General features: G+C 35.7%; 1 protein-coding gene across 5 annotated transcripts in view; it reads right to left on the bottom strand.

Annotated features, from left to right (window-relative positions):
- KIAA0825 (KIAA0825 ortholog) overlaps positions 1-27,657 on the bottom strand; it is a 182,353-nt gene that overhangs the window by 101,787 nt on the left and 52,909 nt on the right. For 4 of the 5 annotated variants that reach the window (XM_058168192.1, XM_058168196.1, XM_058168195.1 and 1 more), the window contains exons 11-16: positions 24,878-25,060; positions 19,418-19,528; positions 17,010-17,149; positions 5,250-5,438; positions 3,411-3,644; positions 1,738-2,146 (exon numbers count right to left, since the gene is read on the bottom strand). In XM_058168192.1, coding sequence (XP_058024175.1) covers positions 1,738-2,146; positions 3,411-3,644; positions 5,250-5,438; positions 17,010-17,149; positions 19,418-19,528; positions 24,878-25,060 — 1,266 coding nt within the window. Of the gene's footprint in view, positions 1-1,737; positions 2,147-3,410; positions 3,645-5,249; positions 5,439-17,009; positions 17,150-19,417; positions 19,529-24,877; positions 25,061-27,657 lie in introns of those variants that run through there. The other variant, XM_058168197.1, reaches the window with a different exon arrangement.

Raw genomic sequence — 27,657 nt, 5'->3', positions numbered from 1 at the left:
AGAGAGTGTCATGCCCCTGTCGGAGTCTGAATCCGAAGGGGAAGAGGAACCACTGACAGAGAGTGAGAGAGTGGATCCATTGGCTGTGGAAGAAACTGGGGAAGTGCAAAGTCAGGCTGGGCATAGCAGGGGACAGGTAGGACAAGGGAGAGGCCCACCCCTTCCTCATCCTAGGCAGCGCAGGGAGAAACAGAGAAAAGAGCAACATGGGTTGTGTGGCTTATGAGGGAGGAAAGGGACCCAATCCTCTTTACAAGGCACAGCTGCTGATGGAGTTTAAAAGGAAAGGCAAATGGGAGGGGCGGTTGTTAGGAACAAATGCTATCTGGTGTTTATTTGAATCCTGGCATCCTCCCAACTGGTTTGATTTACTGCTGTGCTACTTTACTTGTGGAATTCCTTATTTTGCTTGCCCTGCTGGATTAATTACCTTGTCTTGCCTTTGGATTTTTTTTTAGTTTTCTGCTTACAATGTTTGAGACTGAAGTATTGCCAGCCAAAGACTATTACAGATTGGTGGAAGAGCTCTCTCCAGGCCGGAGAGTTGAAAGGGACATTGGGGGCACAGTTAGTGATAATAAAGGGACTCATATAGGTTCTCTGGCTATGTTGCCTTTGTGTCACACCTGGGTCATCACAGAGAGTTTAAAAGATGACATCTCCTATAGTCCAGGCTACAGATAGCTGGAAGTGGAAGTAGCCCGAGTATACCCCATTAAATAATTAGGAGGACTCAAATAGAATGACCACATGCTTTTTCCCCAGAGAATTTGTATTATTTTCTCAGAAATTAAAGTGGTTTCCCTAAAAATACAGAAATAAAGTACAGTGAACTCCAGGATCATACAGTATCATCTGGAAAGTATGCAACATGCCACATGTATTCTTATAATCATCATCAGTAGATGATAAAGATACATCAGTCAGAAAGGCATAAAATATTCACCTTCATTCAGCTAACAGATCTTCCAACTACTGATTGTGAAATATATATTTTAATGCTTTTCTGAAATGCTTCAATTTTCCTTTAAGTCTATTTTTATATTACAATATTAAAGGTTCTCATTAATACCAATCATATAATCTAATAGAAAGCTTCTATGTAAAGCACTGCCATTGGCGTCTAATCTCCAAAGCAAAATTCATGGTCAAACTCTAAGTAATGAAAGGACAAATAAGGAAAATATTTTTCTTGTTTTCTATTTATTCTAAGAAGGCTTTCTTGGAACCCAGTATTACCTACTTCAAATTTTGTTTGTTTGTTTGCTTGTTTGTTTATTGGACTTATGTGCAACCCATCTCTCTGGAGATGACCCTATTATAAATTATTTTATTTTTATTTTTATTTGCATTTATATCCCACCCTTCTCCGAAGACTCAGGGCGGCTTACACTATGTCAAGCAATAGTCTTCATCCATTTGTATATTATATACAAAGTCAACTTATTGCCCCCAACAATCTGGGTCCTCATTTTATCTACCTTATAAAGGATGGAAGGCTGAGTCAACCTTGGGCCTAGTGGGGCTTGAACCTGCAGTAATTGCAAGCAGCTGCTGTTAATAACAGACTGTCTTACCAGTCTGAGCCACAGAGGCCCAATAATTATTATGATAATTAATTTTATTATAATTAATTAAAATTAACTATTTATTATAAACTATTTGAACATGAACTATACTTAAGCAACAGCAGCAGCAGTAGTAGTAACAAGAACAAAAAAGAAAAATGTTTCTTACCATTCTGTGCTCAGTTTTTTTGCTTTTACTAGTTGCTTTTCAATCCAGTTTGGCTTCTCCTGTTCAATGCTCTGAATTATCTTATGAATTATTTGTTTAGGATTCTTTTTCTTTTTTCCTATAATAGTTTCCAAACATATGCAAACTAAACTGAGCTTTTCTTTGCTCCATCTGTCAAGAATTGCACCCGTTAAAAGTTCTGTGATGTTTCCATCTTCAAATATCTGACATATAATTATAATCAAAGTCTTGACAAGAAAACCATATTTCTCTGATTCAATAAAATTTTCTGCTATTTTTTCATCAGATATTAAAAAGAAATATTTAATTGGGGATGGCAAACATGCTATTACAGAAGGTAACTTGCTGATTACAATAGATAGAACTTGAGCAGCAAGCCTTGTGAAACCTAAAAGAAAAATGAAGCCAGATATAATTTAGATTAAACAGTTTTATTTTACAATGAGTCACAATCTATAAAATTAATGTAAATTAATTTAATTTAATTGTGTCTGTCACACATTTCTCTCACTCACCTGTCCTTTATGGCTTATGAGACTGAGCCAACCTGATCACTATTGCTTCAACCATGCAGATAAAATCTGATATAGACTAGGCACTGCATGTGAACAAGAGGCCAATTTGAAATGTGTTTTTATTTTTATTTTATTCTTTCCTAGAAAGATTAATCTGCTCTTCATAAATTCAGATGTTTAGACTGGATTATCTAGTTAGCTCTCATGACAGGACACGTTTTACTGTAGTTTTTTTTCAATAACGCTCCAGTGTACAATATTTACAGAACAGTAAAATTAATGATTTTTTTATCATGTGTGTGCAAATCTTGTAAAAGCAAATTCTTTCCTTTCAATAGGCCATATCATATTTTTTCAATAGTGTATCCATCTCGTGCTGCTGAAAGTGTTACAAATTCACAACAGCCAATATCATTAGTTTATTTGTTTATTAAATTTTTGTAGCCACTCAGCTCATTGACATACTTTTTCTGGTTGCCTGGAAGCAAATGCAACTTACAGCAATATGAATACAAGATAGTCTATAAGTGTACTTGGAGGCATATTTCATTTGCTGCAAGGATTGTATTGAAAAAAATACTTCTTATTCTGTCTAACCTAGTTACAAACATTCATTCAATTACATTACTAATTCTAAGAGTACATATTGCTTCTACTTTACACTACATTCCCAAAACATTTTAAATGCTTTTATTTAACTGTGCTTTATGGTTTAGCATGTTCTCCAATATTTTTAACACATCCATTTAAGTGAATTACAAACATTTAATAACTGTCATTAACTCCTACAATAGAACAGATAGAGCAACTCAACATACTGAGAGTAAAAGTAGTTCTTTAGTCCAGAAATGATGGAGCTCAACTACAACAGAGAATTCTAGGAAAAATGTCACAATATTCAGTTGTAAAGAACTCTTTCTTCCTCCCCTCTGAACATGATTTACTTTGCTGCATCCTCTTTATTAAAATTATACCTATTTTTCCATTAACTTTCTAAAAAAAATAAGTCAACTATTCTATTAATAAATAAAAAAAACACAATAACATGGTTACCAAGATATTCATGATCGAAAATTTTTACTTATTCTCATTAAATGGTTAATTAATATTTTGACAGGTTTAAGTAAAGATACTTACATTTCCCAGATTCTTCTGTTTTTACATCTTTATAAATGTAATTCCATTCCTTTGGAACTGTACTCAGCAAACTTTCAGGAACAGTTTTATTAGGCAGATAGGTACCATATTTCTCTGTTGCTTCCCATGAATGCATCAAAGAGATTACCTCCTTTACTGTTCCATTAACTGAATTAATCAAAGTCGATTTCAAACATTTGACAACTTCTGGCTCTGACTCACTGCAACTAGAAACTATAGAAACAAAACACATTGATGGTAGTGAAACAAGTAAACTCAGGGTTGAGTAAATTTCAATATTAGGATTTTTATAAAGTTTCATTTGGTTTTTAATGCTAGATTCTTATCATAAACAGAACCCACGGAACTAAATTTCTGTATGGCATAATTATTGTAACTTTAAATATTTATTTTTCTCAGTAGAATACTTTAAAGGAAAAAATAAAAATGATTACCACGAGCATCCAACACAATACTTCTTTTGTTTGTTCGTTAGTTTGTTTGCTTATTTGTTTGTCTGTTTGAAATTTAAAAATGCTTCTATGACTGGTTCAACTGTTAAATATTTTTGGTAGACATACATTTAGAAAAATAATGTCTATTATTATCATCATCGTATTGTCATTCTCTTGAGATATTTGGTAAGAGGCTAAAAAAAGGAAAAGTTCAAAAAATTAAATATAAAGCACATTTGTAAAAAAAAAAAAAAAGTACCTGATACTTGTTCCAGACCACCAGACTGACTTTGTTCTCTCAGCCTCACAATCCCAAATCTTATGGGACTAGAATATACTATTTTACTGAAAAAGAAGTTATGTAAGCTTCTCTGACATAAATGAAAAGTTAAAACTCAGACATGGGGTGAATCTGAGAGAACTGCAGAAGAACAAAGAGTTAAAGTTCTCCCCTGCTAGTGTCCCAATCCATCCCACTGTGACAGTTATTTGTGAAAAAAACTGCCCTGCACTTGAGGACAAACTACATGATTAATGTTTCATATAGTTTATCCCTGAAATGAAGTTCAAATTGAAAATGCCAAGGGGTGCTACATATCAAGATGAGTAGGAAATAATTTCTGTAGTATTTCAAAATATCTCAAAGACAGAAATTAAATGCCATTTATGTAATATGCTTGGTTTTAAGTTTCTGTTTTAATTTGTATATTGTGTGATTTTATAATTTGGCTGTACACCGCCCTGAGTCCTTCGGGAGAAGGGCGGTATAAAAATCTAATAAAATAAATAAATAAATAATGTTCTGAGAAATAATGTTACTGTCCAAATGCCACATTAATTCTTGCAGAATTAATATTTTATATATCAAATTGTTTTCACTGATGAAAACAAATGTAATATTCAACAGTATCAACTCAGGTCTAAAACACTACCTTGCCCTAATTACTATACCATAGCACCATGATGGCGAACCTATGGATCACATGCCAGAGGTGGCACACAGAACCCTCTCTGTGGGCACGCGCACCATTGCCAACTGCTCTCCTGGTTTTTGGCGCACACATGCGCGCTGGCCAGCTGGTCTTTGCGGGTGCCGGAGCTCCAGAAAACGGCCTGAAAAAAGCCAGAAAACTGGCCAGAAAACAGGCATGCGTGCACCGGCTAGCTACTTTGGGTTTTTGGCCCTCCAGCACAAGAACGTGCAAACGCGTTCTGGTTTGGGCACTCGGTGCCGAAAAGGTTCGCCATCACTGCCATAGCATCTTGGAAGGAAAGAGAACGCTTGTATTATTGAATAATCTAAGATCTATGTTTTAATACATCTTGTAAACCAAGAAAACTGAGTATATAATATTCAAGATATATTTTATTACATTATACATGCCTGATATATTATGTAAGAAATCCCACATGTGTTCTTTTTCCATGTAATTCTGAAGGGCATCACCAAGAGATTTGGGAGATAAAGTGCAATAAGATAATACTGTAAATATTGCTTCAGCTAGATTGATTTCATTGTTCTCTTTCATGTCTAAGCAAGTACTTTGTTCATTACTTTTAGACAATTCAGATTCTGGAAGAAGAGAAAAGAAAAAGAAAAGAAAGAAAAAGAAAAAGGCATATAATAAAAGTTCTAGTATGTCCATATATTCTACAGAACTATGGTTGATTAGGATTTAATCCAAATAATCACTAAGCATCCAAGAGTCCATTACCCCCTATTTTTCTTTCCATTTTTCTTGTTTCTTAATTACTCAACTGAGACAAAATTAAGTAATTAAGTTAATTACTTAATTTTGTCTCAATTGAGTAATTAAGAAACAAGAGCAAGATATCATCTCTTTGAGGAATTTTCAAGTTTGCAGAAATACAACTAAACTATGAAAGCCCCCCCCCCAACTCCACAGGAGCATTCCCATTCAACTCAATCCTAATCAATCAATCAATTAGGATTAAATCCTAGTCAATAAAACCTTCCTTAATTCTTAATTACTTATCGTAATTTTGTCTCAATTTCAGTATGCATACTTTAATTTCTTTTTAGAAGAAATGCTTTTACTCAAGAGATCCATAGATCCAAGCTACCTGAGAAACGTTCTCACCCCGATGGGCTTCACCTGCTCTACTCATGCTGGCAGAAAGGGCATCCTGCAGACCTTGTCAGCCAAGGAATTCCAGCTGTGGAGTCCAGGAGAAAAGCCTTTTTCTGCTGTGGCTTCTCCCCTCTGAAAAGTACCTTTCCAAGTGAGATCCATCTCATCCTCTTGGCCTTCCATAAAACCTTTAAAATCTGATTCTGCCAGTTGGCTGTATCCCTGCATTCCAGACCAGTTGGGGTTTTCTAATGTTCTTCAAATATAACCCCAAGAATCATTATTATTGCAATAATCCAGATGAGGGATAACCACAGTATGAATGACTGAGTGCATTTCCTCGGGATTCAGGAAAAGGTGCAATTTTCTGAAAGTTCTGAAAAGGCTATTTTAGCCACAAAGTTCTGTAAAGGGTCTCCTAGCCACAACTGCTACCTGCTCCTTGAACAGGTGTCATGAATCTAGGACAGTGATGGCTAACCTTTTTGCCATTGTGTGCCAAAAGTGGGGGGAGGGGGTGTCGTGCGTGCATGTGCCCACACCCATAATTCTATGCATCCCGCCTCCCGCATTTATTTTTTCAGTATCTATTCAAATACCACTATAGCCAGACTGTTTCTAGGAATTAAAACTAAACTCACTTCCTTGAGTTAAACAAAAATAAGGCAGGATAAAAAATTAATACAAACAAACAAACAAACTATATAGTATATTGTGTTGTGTTTAAAATTACAAAATAATAAAATGTAAACTCATATAGTTATACTGTATATGCCATTTCAAAAGCGGAGATGTCAAGTAGCTCGATTTTAAAAAAAAATATGGAATGGAATAAATTAGAATAGCTTCTGTTAACCCAATCAGTTTAAGATTGTGAGCATTCGTTGTCATACATATACTTTGTGCATGTGTGTGGTTTATGTACTTACATATGTGTGTGTGTGTGTGTGTGTGTGTGTGTGTCTTTATGTGAGTATATGTGTGTATACTTAGATCTTAACAAAAATAGTTTTGTTCAAGCTTTTAGTTGTCCTGAAATAAGAGCCAGCTAATAATTTTGTAACAAGAGTTGCAGACAAAAACAATATATCCAGATTTCTTTTATGAGGTGCCTGAAACGTTTGTCTATAATTATTGAGAATATATTATTTTATTTTGAGGTAAAAATTACCCCAAAATGGTAAGGGAACTGTAAGGAACAGTCAGAAACTGTGCTGTGTGTGCAGTTTGAGCATTCTTGAGAGTAGGAATCTGATCTGACCAAGGATTAAATGTGCCCTTAGAAATTGGTTAAACGAACAGGCAGGTTTAATACCTATATCAGAAAGGAGATTTATTTCCACAGAATATATTGTATGAATATACAAAGTTTAGCATGTAGTCAATTGTATTTACCAGAGAGAGTAAAAGAGCATGTTATTAATCTGGTATGTGTCTGGAAATAAAAGCAGAAGGAATTGACCTCAGGTTAAGAATCCCTTGGACAAGAGCATGCACAGTGATAGACAAAGTGTATACACATAGGAAATCCTTAATTCTTTAGCTACACTCAGTTTTCCCTTGTGGTCAATAAATGATAATGTGCTAAAGAATCAGTGCTATTGGATTTGACCCTCCAACAAAAAGGAAGCATAATACAATTTTAAAAATAAAGTAACTCCTAACTATTCTGTAAATTTAGAGAAAAAATATATTTAGTCATGTGTAGGTACATGAAATGGCAACATCCAATGCTGGAACAGATTTTTGTCTCCTAAAAATGTTGCTTATCACTGCTTTAAAGGATCAGATAATAGATGATGTAGCTGCCTGACACTCTTGTGAATTGCTATCAGTAAGAAGAGACAGCACAGATAAATGAACAAGCAAGCTGATATAAGGCAGCTTAATATATCATTAGGGGGTAGTAGTATGGTCAGCATAGAAAAGAGAAAACATATCCTTTCTTCTTTCACATTCTCTGATAATTTCTCTGTATAATGGATGAATTGCCTTCTCTGAACCCATAATTCTTAACACTTAGAAATACCTGCCTATAACTTATTCTCTCTCCTATTACCTGCTCACTTGAGACAGGATTTTTTTTTAACCTTTCCAGGGCCATTTTCAGAACTGGTAGAAGGGGCCAATTTTCTCTCTTGCTTTGGCCAATTCTAGCACCTTGCAGTTCTTAACGTAGTTTAGGTAGCTAAGGTGTACAGAGTTGAAGTACTGTAAGATTGTACTTTTACTATTTCTTCTTCTCTGATTAATTTGTCTAGAAATATTACAAAAGGTAAGGGAACAAGAGGAGGAGCCAAGGAAAATCTAGGCACAAAACTTGCATTAGGGTTTTTTAAAACTGTAGCAGATTTGGCAGGAAGCATTGGTCTAGGGCTCATAGGTATGGTTCCCAGTTAATCTGAATAAGCCTGCAATTAAAAAAAAGGAGTACCACAAACAGGCATCAACTGATGCAGATAGCCATTGCTTAATGGCTCCAATTGGGAGAAGCAACTCTGCCGCTATTCAAAGCAGTCATTAAATGAGAAATCACATGGCTTCAATTGTGCTTATTGGTTGGAAAGAGACAAGACTAGCCAGTTTCACACCTCTGGTTTTGTTTGCTTCTTAACCACTCCTCCAATGTTTGAAATGCTTGAGTGCCTGATTGCACACATTGAAAACTATGTAATTGAACCACAGCCCAAGGTTGGGAGCCACAGGCAAGTTATGCAAATACCTTACTCTCTTGAAATCCCTTTGTCTCTATTGTTCTGCTCTGTGAGGGAGGTCAGGGAGAAAAAAAATCAAGTAATTTCTATAGGCAATCTCTCCATTGCCTGACCATCTCTCACCACTGGCATTATTGCATTGGACAATACTTACTCTCTTGAAATTTCTTCTTTCCTAATCTCTCCATTTGGGGTGGGTGGGAATGAGAGGGTCAAGTAAAGGAGAGTTTAACTACAGAATTCGCTTTTTTCCTCAACCTCCTCCAGGCAGAAAGACTGGAGAAAAAGGAAGAAACAAGGTACAAGATCAACTGCATGGCATACCCTGCCATACATCAAAAACATTTCGGAAGCTGTAGAATGCAGCTTCCAAGATCTGCAAATGGGCATCACACACCTCCCAGAGCCTACCATACTAGGACAAATTATGCACTGTAAAGATCACTTGGAAGTGGAAGATACTTCAAATGTAATGTATCAAATCCTCTGCATGGATTGCCTCTGTGACATGTAGGATAGCGAAGCTAACCACCCAATTGCAAGAACATAAGCAACCAGTCAGACGAAGAGACTTGAACTTATTGGTAGCCTCACACTGCAATGAACAAGGACACACATTCAATTTTGCAGCTACTAAGACAAGCAGGCACAATGATTAACATTGTAAGCTGCCCTGAGTCTTCAGAGAAGGGCGGGATATAAATTCAAAAAAAAAAAACCAAACAGCCAGGGAAGTGAGTGAAGTCTGGGAAATAGGTCAATCAACAGAAGTGCTGATTTACCACCAGCCTTTTCAAGTCTTTAGAAGGTGAGGGCTGGACAGCAGAAGCAAACAACAGCTAATGACTTAAAAGCCAGACATCAACACATTATTATTATTATTATTTATTTGATTTTTATACCGCCCTTCTCCCGAAGGACTCAGGGCGGTGTACAGGCAAGATAAAACCAACAATACAATATACAGGTTAAAATACCATTTAAAAAACTTATTTAAAATTAGCCTGAAATTAAAATTACCATAAACTAAAAACCCCGTTTAAAAATTCATAAAATTTCACATTAAAAATCCAATTTAAGCCAGCCCCGCGCGGATAAAGAGATGTGTCTTCAGTTCGCGACGGAATGTCCGAAGGTCAGGTATTTGACGTAAACCCGGGGGAAGCTCGTTCCAGAGTGTGGGAGCCCCCACAGAGAAGGCCCTTGCCCTGGGGGCCGCCAGCCGGCATTGTCTGGCGGACGGCACCCTGAGAAGTCCCTCTCTATGGGAGCGTACGGGTCGGTGGGAGGCATGTGGTAACAGAAGGCGGTCCCGTAAGTACCCAGGTCCTAAGCCATGGAGCGCTTTAAAGGTCGTAACCAACACCTTAAAGTGCACTCGGAAGGCCACAGGCAGCCAGTGCAGTCTGCGCAGGAGCGGTGTTACATGGGAGCTACGCGTAGCTCCCTCTATCACCCGCGCAGCTGCATTCTGGACTAACTGAAGCCTCCGAGTGCACTTCAAGGGGAGCCCCATGTAGAGAGCATTACAGTAATCCAAGCGAGAGGTAACGAGCGCATGACTGACTGTGCATAAGGCATCCCGATCAAGGAAGGGGCGCAACTGCCTAACCAGGCGAACCTGGTGGAAAGCCCTCCTGGAGACGGCCGTCAAATGATCTTCAAACGACAGCCGATCATCCAGGAGGACACCTAAGTTGCGCACCCTATCCTTTGGGGCCAATAACTCGCCTCCGACAGCCAGCTACATCCCTATCAAATCTAAAAAGCCACTTACAACAGGCACTATAAGTATCACATAATAACAGCATACACTCTGCTAGAAAGAAGTTCCCTGAAGATGGCCTCCAACAGGAGTCCAAAGCTCAGAAGACAAAACCTCTCATCCCAGTGACCGACCCAGTTTGGATGCTGTAACATTATCTTGGGACGCACCTTCATTCATAAAAGTCTACTGTGTTCTAGTAACAGCAATAGCAACAGCAATAATCCACAATTCAAGTCAATTGCAGTAATTCAACCAGTAATCATACCTTACTTGATTGGGAGAGTTAACTATTTTGGAAGATACATTCCAAATGAAGATAGGGGAAAAGTTATAACTTGAACTAGAAAATAAAATTAGATCCCAAATCTTAGATATGGATGTGGTAGTCAATAATTGCCTCCAGACTGCACTAACAATATCCATCTATGATTAACTTTTAATGGCTAACATTAAAAGCTGTAACTTAAAATCTCTCATACAGCAAGTTGTGTCTACAATGATAGAAAGTCCCCTGATTCATCAGTGTCAACAGTGGGGCAACTCCACAAAGTATTCTAGAGGAGCATCATACTGCTACTACTGTGTTTCCCCGAAAATAAGACCCTGTCTTATATTTTTGAACCCTGAAATAAGTGCTTGGCCTTATTGCCAGGTGCTCAAAAGCCTGATTGGGCTTATTATCAGGGGATGTCTTATTTGGGGGGAAACAGGTAAGAAGGCATGAGTTTCTTTTAGCAAATGGCCACCTAACCATGCTAAAATTACAAGGACAAGCCCTACCTTCAAATATGCCACATTTCCCTTAATGTTCTTGAGAATGTGGGTTTATCTGGGAAGGTTCCATAAACACTTTTTTGTGTTTTCAAGGACATTGGTATTTTTTCCTTGTTGGAAGCTAGAAAGATAAAGTGGAATGGAAAGAGCATACAAGATAAAAGCAAATGACTCTGCAAGGCTGCTAGGCAACAATCAAGTATCCATAGTGGCCATTCTTATTCAAGGCCAAGCTTTAGCCAGAAAGGCTCTGCTGATAACATCAAAGCTGAGGCAATTCCCTCTCCATCATTCAGAAAATTTATCCTTAGTTAGATAGATAATTAAAAATCCCTCATGGCAGCCACAGAACAATTAGGACTTTTTTCCTATAAAGTAAGAAGTAGAAGATCACCTTAAAGTCGCCAAGGAAGGGCTATTGTTATCCCCAATGTGTTGTGCATGCATTTGGGGAAATTCTACATGAATAGGGCAATTTAAGCTCAGTCTGCTTTATAATTGTACTGTGGGCATTTGCACATAATGAATGCACTAATTTTGATGTATAAATCATTCAAATGGGCATGCGGGTTAGGCATAGTTGTCTTTTATTTTTACAAGTTGAAAAGTAGTATTCTCATCAACATCTCTAATAGCTCTTTGTGCTTTATAGGAAACTTCTTACTCCAATTTATCAGAGAACAATGTTATTTGTACCTCAGCTGTTGATGACTACATCCAGTTGAGCTTGTTGCACCATCACAAATGCACCAAATGGACTGATTCTGTTAGTGACTGAAACCGACAGACAACTTACCTAAAATATCTTTACATATCTAACTTCTCACTCATACATTTACTGAGTTGCCTACTGTCCATAACAACTTCTAACTGCTCCCTAGTATGGCTTTATATGACTCTCTATCATCCACAGAGGAAGTAACTAAGGAAAAAAAAACTCTGTAATGCTGCTGTCATGGAATATTGCATGATAAGATCTATGTTCCCCAGATTCATGAACAATTTTACACAATTTGAAATCTTATTATATCAAGAGACTTGGAAATAGGTGACTACTGTATAAATGGTTACAATTCCATATGGCCTCCTGCTGTTTAGGGACTGGCTGAGAACATAATTGAAAGATCTTATATTCACATACAGGTATAAGGAACGGTATGATTTTACATAAAGACAAAAAAACGGTATTCCTGCTAAACCTGGTATCCCTCCTGGGTCAGTAGCTTTGGATGAAAATGGAATACTGGTCTCCTGGATGAAAGTGGAAGATTATCTCTAGGTTGCTGTTTTGCAAGGAAAGGGATCAGTGGTGGCTGCTATGGTTCACACCGGATCAGGCAAACCGGTAGAGGTGGGGGAGGAAGGCTTTGCCCACCCGCTTCTGCATATGCGCAGAAGCTTCTGCACAGAAGCGCCACATGCATGTGCAAGCACGAGAGAACTGGTAGTGACAGGATTTGGAACCCGCCCCTGAAAGGAATGCTAACCATACTACAGATTGAGACTGCGAGGTTTTATTCCAGTCCTAGCAATCAATAAATAGAAGCAGTAACTTGGAAAAGGGCTGAGTTTTAGATGTTAAATGATAAGGTCCTATGGCCAGCCAATACATGGAGAGAAGATTCTAATGGCATAGCTGGGTAATGGGTAAAAGTATTAAATATTAATATGAGAATCAGACGTCATCTTCCTTATGAAGGTGATACCTTGCTACAGTATATCTTTCTCATCATTCAAGAAAATAAATGATCACAACAAAGTGCTTAAACTAGACCTGCTGGCCAAAACAGAAACCGCCAGTAAGGCCACCTTAACATAAATGAAATCCTGATTTAAAAGGATTATTGAGGAATAAGGATGAAGTATAGTAGGCTTTATGGGAAGTAAACATCAGATAACCCTTTAAAGAAATGTTTCATGAATAAATGAAAGGGAAAAAAAGTAAAATATTGCAATACTGAAATAGCAATTAAGTCAATCTGTACTGACAAACATCCAAGCCAAAGAGATCCCAAAGAGAACAATTACTGAAATATCTATTATAAGAGACAAGGCTCTATGTTCAAAGATGTACTTGTCCCATTTTGCAACAAAGAAACAGTAATGGCAACTTTAGAGCAGCCAATAATTCTGAAAACTGGTGAGATGCAGGGATTAGAAACCAGTATGGTCTACCTTTAGGAAGCCTGGATTCTGTGAAAAGCAGCTACAATGACTAATGGCTGCTTACAGAGGAGTGAAGAACTTATTTGGCTAGCAACCTGGGAGTAACCAAATACCAATTATTGATTCTTCATCACAAAATTAAGAACTTGATCAAAAGTAGATGCATAGGGAGTGCACAAAGCAGGAGTTCTATATGATTCAGTAAGAAGGCAGCTCATGAGATGACAGACCTGCACAAAAACAGTGGCAGTTGCTACTGTCCACCAATGCAAAAATATCAATTGCTGGACAATTCCATATTATAAACAGAACATATAATCATAGTACAGTATTTTCATCTGTCTGATGTAAATAGCGTACTATGATACTTGATAATGTTTGTAATGTCTGCAATGTTTGTGTCTGTTGTTAAAATATGAAATGTTGTACACAAATACAGTGATGATGCACCAATCTCAAAGGTGCAGAGACCAGTTTAGACAAAAATCACAAATATGTTGCATCTTGCTTACTGATATGGTAATACTGTTGCTCAAAAACTGAAGAACATGATATAAAAGGGCAGTTCTGAAAAAACAGACAGCAATTCTATAAACCACAAGCAATTCTATAAAATGAAGAGGCAAGTTTGTTCACAAGGTTTTCATGAGATGTTCACCCAGAGAGATCCTGAGCAAATACTCCAAATAATTGTTAAGGTATTCATAACAACTGGGTGGAATAGTGGGCAGAATAGAGAGCAGTAGCGGTCTGTAAACATATGTCCAAAGCTGAGAAACTCTCACACATTCCAACTCCCACACACATCTCAGATGACAGCTAGCAGTATATGACAGCGAAACATAAGGAACTATTTCTTAAAGATCTGTAAGCAAAGCCTAATGAATGGGGTTACCTGTGGAAAACACACACAGGTAAAATTTCCCAAGGCAGGTATGCTGAACATGTAAGTAGCTAATAGCCACCTAAGATACAGTAAGAACAAGAAAGCAGGATGTCCAGGATATCATGACAAGAATAGGAGAAAAGGACACCAAGTTTACATTCAGTGGGCAACAGCTTTAAATGCTAGAAGGTAATCAAATATTTAAACCGATTTCAGTCTGTGATTCCATGATTACAATTTGGGTGCTTGGCAACTAATTCACATTTACAGTGGTTGCAGAGTCTTAAGTCAATTTGCATATTTCCAAATTGAAACTTCTTGATCTCTATGAATGATTTCAAACCATGAAAGTGCATGAATAGTCATTGTGCTAATAAAATAATGGTTAATAAATATTACACTTTATTACTATTGTTTTTAACATTGTTGGGAACACTATCTTTTCAGATGCTAAACAATCTCTCACTTTTAAAGGACAAATATTCTATTATTAGCTTGGGTGTCATGTGTTGATTACATAAACATAAACAATTCATGTAAGCACAATGTAAAAGATTCAGGTTAAATATATAATCACCTTAATGTTTTTTTTCATTCAAGTGCTACTTATAAAATACATACACTTTATGAGACAAAAATACTTATAGCTTCTCATTTACCGTATTTTTCACAATATAAGATGCACTTCCCCTCCCCCCAAAGTGGGTGGAAATGTCTGTGCATCTTATAGAGTAAATATTGCAGCGGGGAGGGGGGTTGTTGCTGCCGCCGCCACCACTAGTATTTGCTGCCGCCGCCACCAGGAAACACTGGAGCCTTTGCTGCCAAGCAGCTATGATTGGTGGTTGGATCGGCCTCCTGGAATACCGTTGATCACTTGTTCTGGGAGGTGGGGATCACCGCTGCCGCTGCCTATCGCCACCTATTGCTGCCACCCATTCTCTGCCACCTGTTTGCGTGGGCAGTGGCGAATGGGCGGTGGCGATAGGCAGCAATAGGCGGCGGTGATAGGTGGTGGCAATCCTTGCCGCCTAGAACAGCTGATTGGCAGTATTCCAGGAGGCAAATCCAATCACCAATCAGCTGCTTGGTAGTGAAGGCTCTAGCGTTCTCTGGTGGCGGCAACAGCTCAGCTCAGTTGATCAGTGGTGGGCACAAAGGAATGGAGCCCTGACGAGCCATATGTTGGGATTGCGATAACGTGCTAAAGCTGACCAGGCTGTTTGTTGTTTGCTGCAAGGATTCTAACCAGATGAATCCGGATGGATGATGGGAGGCAGAGGAAGATTTTTTCCCCTTGTTTTCCTCCTCTAAAGCTAATGTGTGTCTTACAGTCTGGAGCATCTTATAGTGCGAAAAATTTGGTATCTGGAAGAAAATGAGCAATTGGTCTGTTTTTTCCCAAAGGAAAAGCTGCCAAACTATTCTAATGATTTTAAATCTTCAAAGAGAATGCAGTTGTAAATTAGGCTCGTTTCTTTATGGCTTTTCTTCCTTCCCAGTGACTAGAACTCAAAAACAATTAGTGCTATTTATAGTATAGAATTTCTTTCCTGAGCCAGAGGTTGGACTAGAAGACCTCCAAGGTCCCTTCCAACTCTGTTATTCTGTTATTCTCTAGGAGGTGTCCCCCAACAAAAGAATTTGCACAAAGATGCAGAAAGAGAAGAATTTTTTTTTACAAATAATACAGGGTGTCCATCTTCTTGCAGGTAAGTGGCTGAGGCTGGGCACAGCTAAGCATCTTTACAGATTGAAGAAACATAGGTGAGACAAATATTGCTACTGGCGTGTGAGAATAATCACACATAAGTCACAAGCAAGCAAACCACCTACTGAAGACTTAGTCCAATGTACTTTTTTTCATAAGGCTTCTTTACATAGGATCTAAAATCTTACAAGGTAGAGGGAAAGGATTGATACCCTGCCACTTAAACTAGGGAGTATAATAATGGTGTTTCAGAACTTCAGAGGATGGATCAAATTTTTTGAACCCTTATTAGTAATTAGAGGTTATTTTTTAGAATCTGTAGGAGTAATTCAGAACTAAGCAAATAGCAAGGAAGAGAGAAATGAAGTACTACAATAGATATCTGTCTTTTTCACTATCAGTACACATGCTAATATAATCATCGGAAGCAGTTCTTAAAATGAATTGGAAGATCTGAAGGCCTTGATATTACTTCAAAAATCATTTAATGCTTTATATTCAAGAGGGAGTAGGATTGTGAAAAAAATCAGTTTTCAGATGATGGAATAGTTTAAGATAAATTGAGACCTACGGAATTTTACTGTACAGTGGCCTGCTATTATTAGACCCATAGCAGTATTTGAATCTCAAAATGCAAATGTTTCTTCTAACTAAGTTCATTATTTTACGTAGGTAAGAGTAAGTAGTAACTTAAGATTTATTACATTATGAATATGTATCTTATATCATCTATTACTTATGTTCAATATACGTGTGCCTGCATCATTTTTGCCTCCATTCTGAAATGTATAAATATGCATCTCTTTGTCTGCAGGAGGGTCTTTCACAATAATTTTAGAAGAGACCCCTTCAGTATGTACAGCCTAATAAACAATGCAGTGAGCTTTGATTAGTTGTTGTTTTGATTCCACAATATCATAAAGTCCTCCTATTAATATTCAAATAATTTAAAGGGTTAGAGTTAAAACTATTGAAAATATAATTATGTTTACACATTTACATTATTAGAAACATGATAAAATTAATACTTACTAAAACTTCTCAGCAAAATTTTCACTAAGAGGCAATTATGATGTAGCAGTGTTCGCAAAAGCAAGTTCCAGTTACAATATGGCTGGGATAATAGTAGCTTCAGATGACCCTGAGTTGTCATTTCGCCAGCTGATGGAGTCCTTTCAAAATGAAAGATACATACAGAATAATATATTTAATTTACCTGTGAAATCAACAGTCCTAAAAGTTTAGGTTAATGCTAATTCCTTTAAACTCTAAATCCCCACAGCTTGATGAATGCTTTCAAGTCTGCTTACTATATACTTGATGCTATTGGGCGAAGGAATTATATTTATCTTAACACCCTAAAAGCTTAAAATTCATTTAACATATGCTAAATGAATAATACATCTATAACAGTTACAAGGCAACCTCAATTACTTTCTTTATTGGGATTATTAATTCTCTTGTTTCACGAGCCAGACATTGTTTTAATGCTTATATAAATATGAAATCTTTTAGTATAATTGAGTGTTATGTATGTTTAGAATTATTGCCGTAAATATTTGAAATGAAGTCTAAAGTCATAAGCACACACACACACACACACGCTATATATATATATAGTAATAACAAGAGGTACTGATTTAAAATATCTATTCTACCTAAAGATCAGTATTAGAACACAATATTAGAGACATGTATTTAATAGACATCTGCCTCTAAAATAAGAATGCTTCAAGGAGCATATTTGGGAATATTTTATCTTCCACTACAATATATCCTGCAATATTGGATGAAGGCACATATAAGTTCTCTATAATAAAACAAATAAACAATTTAAGTTATTTAAACAAAGTTTATTTAAGAGAAATTCTTAATATATTGTGTTCCTATGTAAGTTCTTCTGACACATAATGAAAGAAAGAAAAATATACAATGGTTGGTTACAATTTTAAATGAAGCTTTTTTGGCCTTGTTTTAGGATTTTAATTTCTTGGTTAGAAATAAATTGTGCTATATAATAAAAAAAACTTAACTGTAGCCTTTTAGCATGTCTTACAGTTAAATGTGTAATTATACTAGCACATAGTTTTATATTGCACACTTGCAAAACATATTCAATACCAAGGTTATTTATTAGACAGCTTATTCTTCAGCTTCATATCACAATACATAAAATCTTTTTCATATACATTTATTTGGATATTTAAAAAATGAATAAAACATAACATTATAACAATGCCTAAACACCTATTCATAATTCAATATCTATCATAAAATATAATTTAGCAGCAAATTGACTGTACAATTATTAATTAGAAAAGAGCTGGATCTTTGTAACATGGAGTTCATACAAACTTACACCTAACCAGATGGGGTGCTATTTTTCAGTATTTAGCAATTGCTCTAGATTCTTAAAGCACAGTGCAAATTGAAATGTTCACTCAGTCATTGTGTTAATACTAATAAAACTACTGAAAACTTTTTCACTGGTCATATGGAGAAACATATGTTACTTCATTTTCCAAGCTCATATAGCCACAAATGTAAGACTAGCTACACCCACATACAGCAGAAGATTCACTACATATAAAATATGACATGAATAAACAATTCTGTAGTGAGGAAAGTTATGGTTTGCATCCATCTTAATAAAACATTGTTGCAGTTGAAGAGTAGCTCATAGTGCCACATACAGACTTCTGGCAGCATCAACATCTTCTATATATTCTTTACAAAATGATGATGATGATTTAGCTAACCAGAATTATCTAATCCCAAATTGGGGCTTTATTAAACTACATAATATAATTACTGAGTTTTCCTTTTAGAGCAATGCAATTGTATAAAGCAGAAGAGAAAAAACTAAAAATCACAACTACAAAACATGAATAATAAAGCTAAACATCTTTTTTCTTTCATAATATGAATGAAAAAATCTAGTATTTAATTAGAAATTAAAGATTACTAGGAAGGGACACAAAATATCGTGAGAAGCTCAAACAGGTTTTGAAATGGATGTGAGAGGACTTTGATCCAAAGTTAGAAAAGAAATGGCAGTACAGCTGGTAGCATATGTCTCATATGTAAATTGTTATTACACTTACTGAAACAGCAAGAAAATTATGCATTTGCTTTTAAACATGCCATTTTTCTAAAAATACCAAATACGAACAAAGCAATAAATGTAAGCTTTAGTAGCTTCACCAATTCTCAATGCTACTTTTTCGAAGTTAAATCAAGTACAAAAAACAAATATAAAAACAATTGCTGTATAAAATTTGTAAAGCAAGAACAAGTTTTTTTAAAGAAACTAGACAATGAAATATATATCTTAACAAAATGTTTCAAAGTGGTATAATTCATTTCAATTTATCAGTAAAAGCAACAATATGGAACACAGACATGGGCTTGAGTCTTGTCTATATTACAAAAATACTTACTTTAACAATGAAGAGGAAAACTCTGATATGCCAGATAGCCAGTGCAATGGTTGGTAAACAGCTTGCTCCAAAATATCTGAAGACAAGTGATCAAAAATGCTTTGAACTGTTCTGGAAAAAAAATAAGCAATTCAAAATCAGAATTTATCATATTCCTTTAACAGTCGGTGAAGAGAAAATAGGTAAATGATTTCAATTCCAACAGCTTCATGTTTAATGGAAATATTTTGGCTTACTGCCATGGTATTGTATTTTAGTTCAATCCACTGTCCCACTCAGCATGCTGTAGAACATCAAAGGATCAACCAAGGTAAAGAATGGCTTTTATGGACCCCAGGACTCTATAGCAGTAAGATATAATACTTGTTGCATAAGAAGAAGTCTGAGTGCAATTCTTATAACCAGACTAAAATGACAGAAAAAAGACAGACCTGGCTCTATTTTTTGCTTCATTCTTTTCTCCCTCATTACATTCCAGCTAGACTGATCGGGGAGTCCAGCAGCCAGACCAAATGATGATGGGCATCCCAAAAAGGATACTTCTGTGTGATCAGAATTTAGATATTTACCAGTAGCAGGGGCTGTACTCAATGAGTAAATCAAGGGAGAGACTCTTTTAGGGGATTCACCTTCTATACCCAGCTCTAGTGCTTCACTGGCTCATTTGGTTTCATTTTCCTGCTCTGCTGATTGTTAATGCATTACTTTAGTTAATAGATGTTCTTTATATATAATATATGCTATAGCAGCTGCTTCGTGTCTCAAAGCTGGGGGAAGCATCTGTGGAAGTATCTGATATCAAGAAAAAATTCCATATTAGGATGGTGTTATTCTTCTGTAGTATGTGACAAGGTGAGAAGCGATCTTGTAAATTTCAGCACTGGTGTGAAATTATGAATTGCCTAAATAATGATCTAATAGGTGCCTCATAAAATTTAAATTATTAAAAATTTCCTTAAATTACATATGGTATCAAGGTTCATGAATTTAGACTATTTTTTAAAACTCACAAAAATACTTTTAACTACTAAGACTGATTTTTTTTCAAAAGGAAAGATACTGTATTTAGTATCTTTAGTACAGGCTAAATAAAAAGTTTCTTTTGACTCAACCTGACTCCTGGTGACTTCATTGATACCTCATTTGTTTTCTTTGAAATAATATATAGAAATACTGCTGGGAGAGAAGATGATTAAGAGATTAAGATAATGTTTATATCTGAAAAAGGTGGTGTGAAAAACAAATCAGAAGAAATATATTGTTTTTGGTAAAATGGTAAAATGATTAATAGGGAAATAAGAAATGACAAATTGGTCCGCCATAGAAAATAACTAACATTAAGAGATAAATGTGGAATATTAAGCTGTAATTTAAAGAAATAGAAACTAAGGATGGAAATGACTGTTTAAATCAAAGGGTTTCAATAGAAAAAAAGAATTAAGAGGGAGCAAATTGATGATAATTTACAAATGTGGTGATTTTGAGAAATATATGTGATAAATGGAGAAATAAGATAATGAAATGAAATAAGATTAATATTGGAGGTTAGGGTGGATGGTAATATTGATTATAAATTAAATATTAAGTAGATTTGAAAAATAAAAAAGTAGAAAAAAAAGAATATTATGGCAGAAATTGAAATATATAAATTATATTTGGGAAGTACTTATGTTATAAGTTGTAAATTATGACTCGGTCAAATATGCTATTCAAAAAAAATGTACTGTTTATGTTTGTTTTTTAAAAAAATAAAAAAATAATTAAAAGAAATACTGCAAAGTAGCTATTTTCAGGCACACTTATCTATCCTGTTTTCCAAGTGTTTTGGAGCAGGGGGGCTTAATTTTCTGAAGGAAATTATTTTATGAATGGAAGACTGCAAGGTGAGCAGAATGGTGTAAAAATGGACAGCTGCTTAGAAACCCTAAATTCCCTCATCATATTTAATGTGAATTATAGTAAAACGAGTGTTCCAGGGTATAGGTAACCCTGAACTTACAACACTCTATTTAGTGACCACTCAAAATTACAATAATACTGAAAAAAAATGACTTATGAAAGCTTTTCACACTTCCAGCATCCCCATGATCATGTGATCAAAATTCAGCCAATTGGCAACTGACTCATATTTATGACGGTTGCAGTGTCCTGGGGTCATATAATCAACTTTTGTTACCTTCTGACAAGACAAGTCATTGGGGAAGCAAGATTTACTTAACAACTGAATAACTAACAACTGCAGTGATTCACTTAACAAGTGTGGTAAAGGTCATAAAATGGGGCAAAACTCACTTAACAAATGGCTCACTTAACATCAGAAATTTTGGATTCAATTGTGCTCCTATGTTAAGGATTATCTGTATTAGCAGACTGATATTTAAACTTTGGGGCACAGGGAACAGCTAAATGCTTTTCTTAGAGAGAAAATGATGCGATTTTGATTGAGAGGGTGTGGGGATGAGGTAATCTTGCCTTACATTAAATATGAGGTCACAGATTTTTACATTCTTTTTTTTTACAATTCCTCTTATACAGTAGTATAACTTCCAAGAAATCTTTCTTTAAAAAATTGAAGAAATTGGGAAAATTACCAAATTGACAATGAATCCTACTATTGGTTAGCCTTCCATTTTTCCTAAAACATATTGAGGCAGCATAAGAAATTGATTTAATATAGAGCAATAGATTATTGTAGCAAAACACTGGAAAACTGATGTTCAGTTTACTTGGTGGAACTTAAAAGTGTGGAAAGAGAAAAAGAGAAAAAAGAGAAAAAAACCCTTGAAAAATATTACAATTAAGCATTCACTTCAGAACTAAAACAAATATAAGAAAATGTGCAGAAAACTGATCCATAAAACTGCTGAGAAATCAGGCAAAATTGAACTGATTGCATCATCAACATTCTTATGAATGTATTGGTCAATGATAACAAAATCAGCTAACACTTCAAGCAGTTACTTGTCTGCTGGTAACTGTCCAAATGCATTTCTTCTTTCAGCTGGTCAAATAAGGAATGTAATAAATTCAGTTTAGTAAAACTGATCACAACTGCTTAGCTATTATTACTCTATTTGTCCCTGAATAAATTTCCTTTGTACAAATGTCCTTCCGGATAGAGATTCAGTTGTTAACATTCTTTTACTACTCATTAAGATCACATATATTCTTTATCTTCTATATTTTTAGTAACACTGATGCCTTATTTGGTCATATGAAAGAAGAAATGCAGCTGGAGGGTTACTAGCAGCCAAGTAGCTGCTTGAAGTGTTGGCTGGTTTCTTTATTATGATTGACCAAGTACCTCACAAGAAATTTTAACTCTTGCAATTTCATATATCCTCCCATTCTTTTCGTATGAGAAGAAATACTCCCACAGAAAAAGAACAGTACAGCACCCATTTGATGCAGATAACTATGGAGGTTCTCAATCAGAACTGAAGAAGCTTCTTGGATGAAAAATGAAACTTTTCAAGGCAAAAGCCAAGAAAGCCCAGGTGCCATTTAATTTAGATAGCTTATTTACATATGCAAATCATCATAGCTTGTGAATCACTAAGTGAAAAAGATTCTATTGTAACAACATCCTTAATGATTGAGTGTCAAAAAACCATTAAAATTTAGGAAGAGCCCTATTTTGTCAAAAATACAATAAAACTTGAGAAACAACACCTGAAGCATACCCCAACTTTAAAAAAAAATTGAAATAGAATATGAACAATGTCATACTCAATAAGCAGTATTTCTGTATGGAAAATGCTGAATGTCTTTGGCTATATAAACACCCAATTTGATTACAATATACAAAGTGTTGATTACAATATACAAAGTGTTGCACAGGCTCATTCAGTGCCATTCCTTTCAATTAAAGTTTGAAAGCTAATGGTTCACACTTGAACAAATGAAGCAATCCAGTAATTCTTTGTACTAAATATAAAGCAACTCCTCCTTAAGGCTCCAAAATATCCATATTAATTATCTATTAATTTAAAGAGTGACCAGAAGAAGCAAGTATAAATCCCTGAGGATATAATATTTCCATCTTCTCATCAACAATCAACTGTTTTGTATGCCTTCATCTTGTCTACAATAAAGATTCTAAATTAGCTGAACTTTGTCTCTAATTCTCCTATCAAGTCATACCAAGGCAACAAACTGAACATGTCAGGAGAGCTATATTTTTCTGCTGAATTTTGGTCAAGAAGGCTGGCACTTTCCTCCAAAATGTTCATACAATTTTCAGGTGAATTGTATTTAACTACAAAGACTTTAATTCAAGTTAACTTATTCATGAATACACAAGAAAACTGATGTGAAAATTTTACAGAAGTCAGTAAATACACAATTCTATTAGTATTTTATCAGTCAGAAAAGAACAATCATATTATTTAACTATTAGGTAATATTTGATGTTCCCCGATAGCAATGCTAAGCAAAGTACAGTATGTCAATTTTTAAAAAGATTTATTAACATTTTCTTTTCCTTTATCTTCTTACTGTATATTATGGCACTCTACTAATAAAAGGAATTTTTTGTCTGGAAGAATAACAAAAAAAGTCTGAAGCTTGAAGGCTTCAAAATGAATTAGAGCCAAACTGGTCGCTATCATAACATTATTTATTGATTGTGGAAAAGCATACCTCAGTTCTCTGAGGAATGGAAACTGTTTATCAAGAGCAGGTGTAACAGGATGTTAGATGTATTATTTGTGCAAGTATTTATTAATCAATAGTAACAGTTACCAAAAAGTAATATCCATTGGATTTAAGTTTAGAAATAGGTATGTTATTTTGTTCATCCTAGTCTCAAAGGAAATGCTGCCATTTGGTCTCTGAGACCATATACTTGGTTTCATGCAACTTAAAAGAAAAAAATATCTTTTCCTGCACTGCAACAGATGAGGACCATAAAAGCCATATACATAACATACAACATATAATTGAGAGGGAGAGGGAGAGTCACATGTCCTTTTAAAGATGGTACAGATACATTTGGCTACTGTTGATATAATTTTGTTTTGCACAGAATTCTTGTTATATTTTTATACTTTATCTCAAGTTTCTAGGATTTATATTTTTCTGGGTTTTTTTAATTTATCTTTCTATCTGTAGGTTCAGTTTTTAAACTTTCCCTTTTCAGAAGTGTTCTACCTGTTCTGCCCTTGTCTAAATGACTGCAGATACAAGGCCTATTAGCCTAAGCCCTATGTGCAATGTAAACAGCTGAGTCAATTACTGCCAGATGATTCACAAGTATTAACACATACTAAGGAATTAAGATGTAAAAACTGAATGCAAATTAACTACACTTACTAAAGTATTATGTAATTAATGGAAAAAATCAATGCTTGGACTTTGGGGCTTTATTATCATATTATAAATCAGCCATTAAACAAAGAGAGACAATTGTCACTCCTATTATAGGCTAAATGTATGTTAATCTTGAAGCATCACACTTACGTGTACAAATTCTCTAGTGGTGAAGTTAAAACAAGAGCAGCTGCAAGTAAATTATTACAGTATCTGTGGATATTATAAATACGAGTATTTCTGTCTTTATGTGGATTTAAAAGTTCTTGCATGGAACCACAAACTGACCACAGCATGTTTTTACAGGTCATCAGTATTGCTGTGACATCTGTTCTGTAAGAGATAAAATAAAAACTCTGGAAATAATCTAGCAATATAATACAATCCATAATCATGACTTATTTGCCATATTACAAAAAATATACTTTTTACTCTTAAAATTATCAGGATTCTTAGGCAAAAGTAAATGATTATAAGTAGCCCTTGACTTACAAACATTTGTTTAGTGACCAAAGTTACAACAGCACTGAAAAAAGTGGCTTCTGCCTGTTTTTCACGCTTATTATGACAAATGTTGACATCCCAGTGGCCACATGATCAAAATTCAAACGTTTGGTAACTGGCAAAACTCACTTAACAACTGTCTCACTTAGCAATGGAAATTTTGGGGTCAGTTGTGGTCGTAAGCTGAAGACTATTTGTAGAATAATACAGTAGAAGAGACCCAGTTTATAAAGCAATGCCCCCAGAAAAAAAACAGAACTAGAATCATATTACTTCAAACAATTCACTAGCAAAATGTAATTAATATAGTTTGTAATATTCGCTCTACACCCATGGATCACCTCACTCCATAAAGATGAAAAGGAAAGCAATTTTCTTGTATACATGTTGAATTCTGGATCAGAATTATTATTTGCTAACATTTATTAGGTAACATTTAGTTTTTATTTTAAAAACACATTCAACAATATAATTTAACTTGCCTATTCCACATATATGTTGTCAGATGAAGCTGTTTCAATGAATACAATCAACACTTATTTACATTTTAAATCTGTTTAGTAATGGATGTCATTTCTTATCACTGCCTCTTAAAAATTTTCAAAGCCAATATTAAGTATAAATACAATACGTAATATTTATGGATTTCACCTATAGATTTAAAATTATTTAATTCTATGTTTGCTTTGCAATTTTAAGCATTCATTTTTTAAAATATATTTTCATATGGATTTTTTTTCCTTCTTCTAGTTCCTTCTTTCAATGTTATCTGGTTCTCCATAGAACACAGCACTATGTTAGGATGCCTACCTCTGGCTGTCACAAGAATAACTGGCAATTAAAAGACAGTCAGACCATATACTTAGATGACAAACTGTATCTCACTGATAAAACTGGCAAAGGCTTTATCTCAAAACAGCAAACGTGAGAGCAAAACTACATATCTGCAATCATTTCTTTAAAAAGACTGAGTACTGTAATATGCGCCCTGATACAGAAACATCTGCTGCTGCCTAGGACTGAACTCTCAACCTTCCGCATGGGAAGCAAGTGTCTTCACTTATAGGCCATCATGTTGCTCACCTTTAGCATATAATAAGTATATATTCATTTGGACTGCCTGGACTCCTGATTTCTTCTACTTGACAGGAGCTGGTGCTGCTCACATAATACTGTTGTAATTTGGGCAAACTGTGGGGTGCCCACAACTGCACATGTTGCTGCATTCTGGACCATTTGCAGCTTCTGGTTGGTTTTCAAAGGCAGTTTTATTTTATTGTGTATTGCAATAATCCAATTGGGAGGTGACTAAGGGATGAGTGACCATGTGTAAGATTTGGATAACTACCATCCAGTCTCCAGCTTTTGCTGTTTTGCGAAGGTTGCTGAAAGGGCAGAGGGCTTGCAGCTGTGGCATGCCCTGGATGAAGTAGATTATCTGGACCTGTATTAATCAAGATTGAGGTCTGTAGTACTGCGACATTTGTTGCACTGTTTACCAGTCGCCTTCTAGATGCAATTCCAGATTCTGGTTATTGCCCATAAAACCCTTCATATGTCAAGGACCACTTGTCTCTAGTTTTTGCCATCCATTATAATCAGACATAGGGGCATGCTCCAGGTCCTTTCAATTAATCAATGCCATGTTATGGAAATGCATCTTCCCTGTTATGCTGCCTGCTCTCTGGAATAGCATCCAACAGAGTTCCATACAACTCCTACCCTGTTAGTGTTCCAAAGAAAATTTAGCTTTACTCCTAGGCCTGGTTGAATGGTAGTGTTGTGATCCAGGCCCAAGTAGGTAGTAGTAGATGCAATCAGTTCAAAAACAAACAGAATTTATTAGAACAGCTGAGCATTAACTCATTCTCAGTGTTGTCCAAACTAAATCAAAGCAAATTCTTCAGTCTTATCACCAACCTTGGTCTAATTAGGCAAACTGCCAAAGGCTTTTCTTGGCAAAAGTTCAATAACAGAAGATGCCAACAAGAAATAAATGCAGCAAGACAAGGAGCAAGGCTATCAACGTTGTTTTCTGACAAACAGCCCAAACTCCTTTGCTGGTCTTTTAAGCCTTATGGGAGGGGCCAATCATCTCTTGGCCCTACTCCCTAGTCATCCTCTTTGCTTTACCTGCTCTTGCCTTCTGGCAGCTCTTCTCATGTGTGCATTAGGAACAGGCTCCTCCTGTTCCTCTGCCTCACTACTGTCAGCCTCTGGAGGCTCCAGAGTCCGCACATCACTCCAAGATGGCCCTGGCCCCACCTCTGCCTCCAATGCAGAGCCCTCATCCGGGCCTTCCCCAGCCTCCAGGACTGGCCCATGTCCTTCCTCAGTCTTATCGCTGTCCAACTCTGTTGCCAGCTCCGCAAGCTGCTGGTGGCCCACAACAGGTAGCTTCTAAGTCCCTATTGTTTTTTGTTTTT

This window comes from Ahaetulla prasina, chromosome 2, assembly GCF_028640845.1.
Source record: "Ahaetulla prasina isolate Xishuangbanna chromosome 2, ASM2864084v1, whole genome shotgun sequence".
In the NCBI taxonomy this organism is placed as follows: Eukaryota; Metazoa; Chordata; class Lepidosauria; order Squamata; family Colubridae; genus Ahaetulla; species Ahaetulla prasina.
Note: the sequence above shows the minus strand (reverse complement) of the source record. Positions and strands in the feature narration are given on the sequence as shown.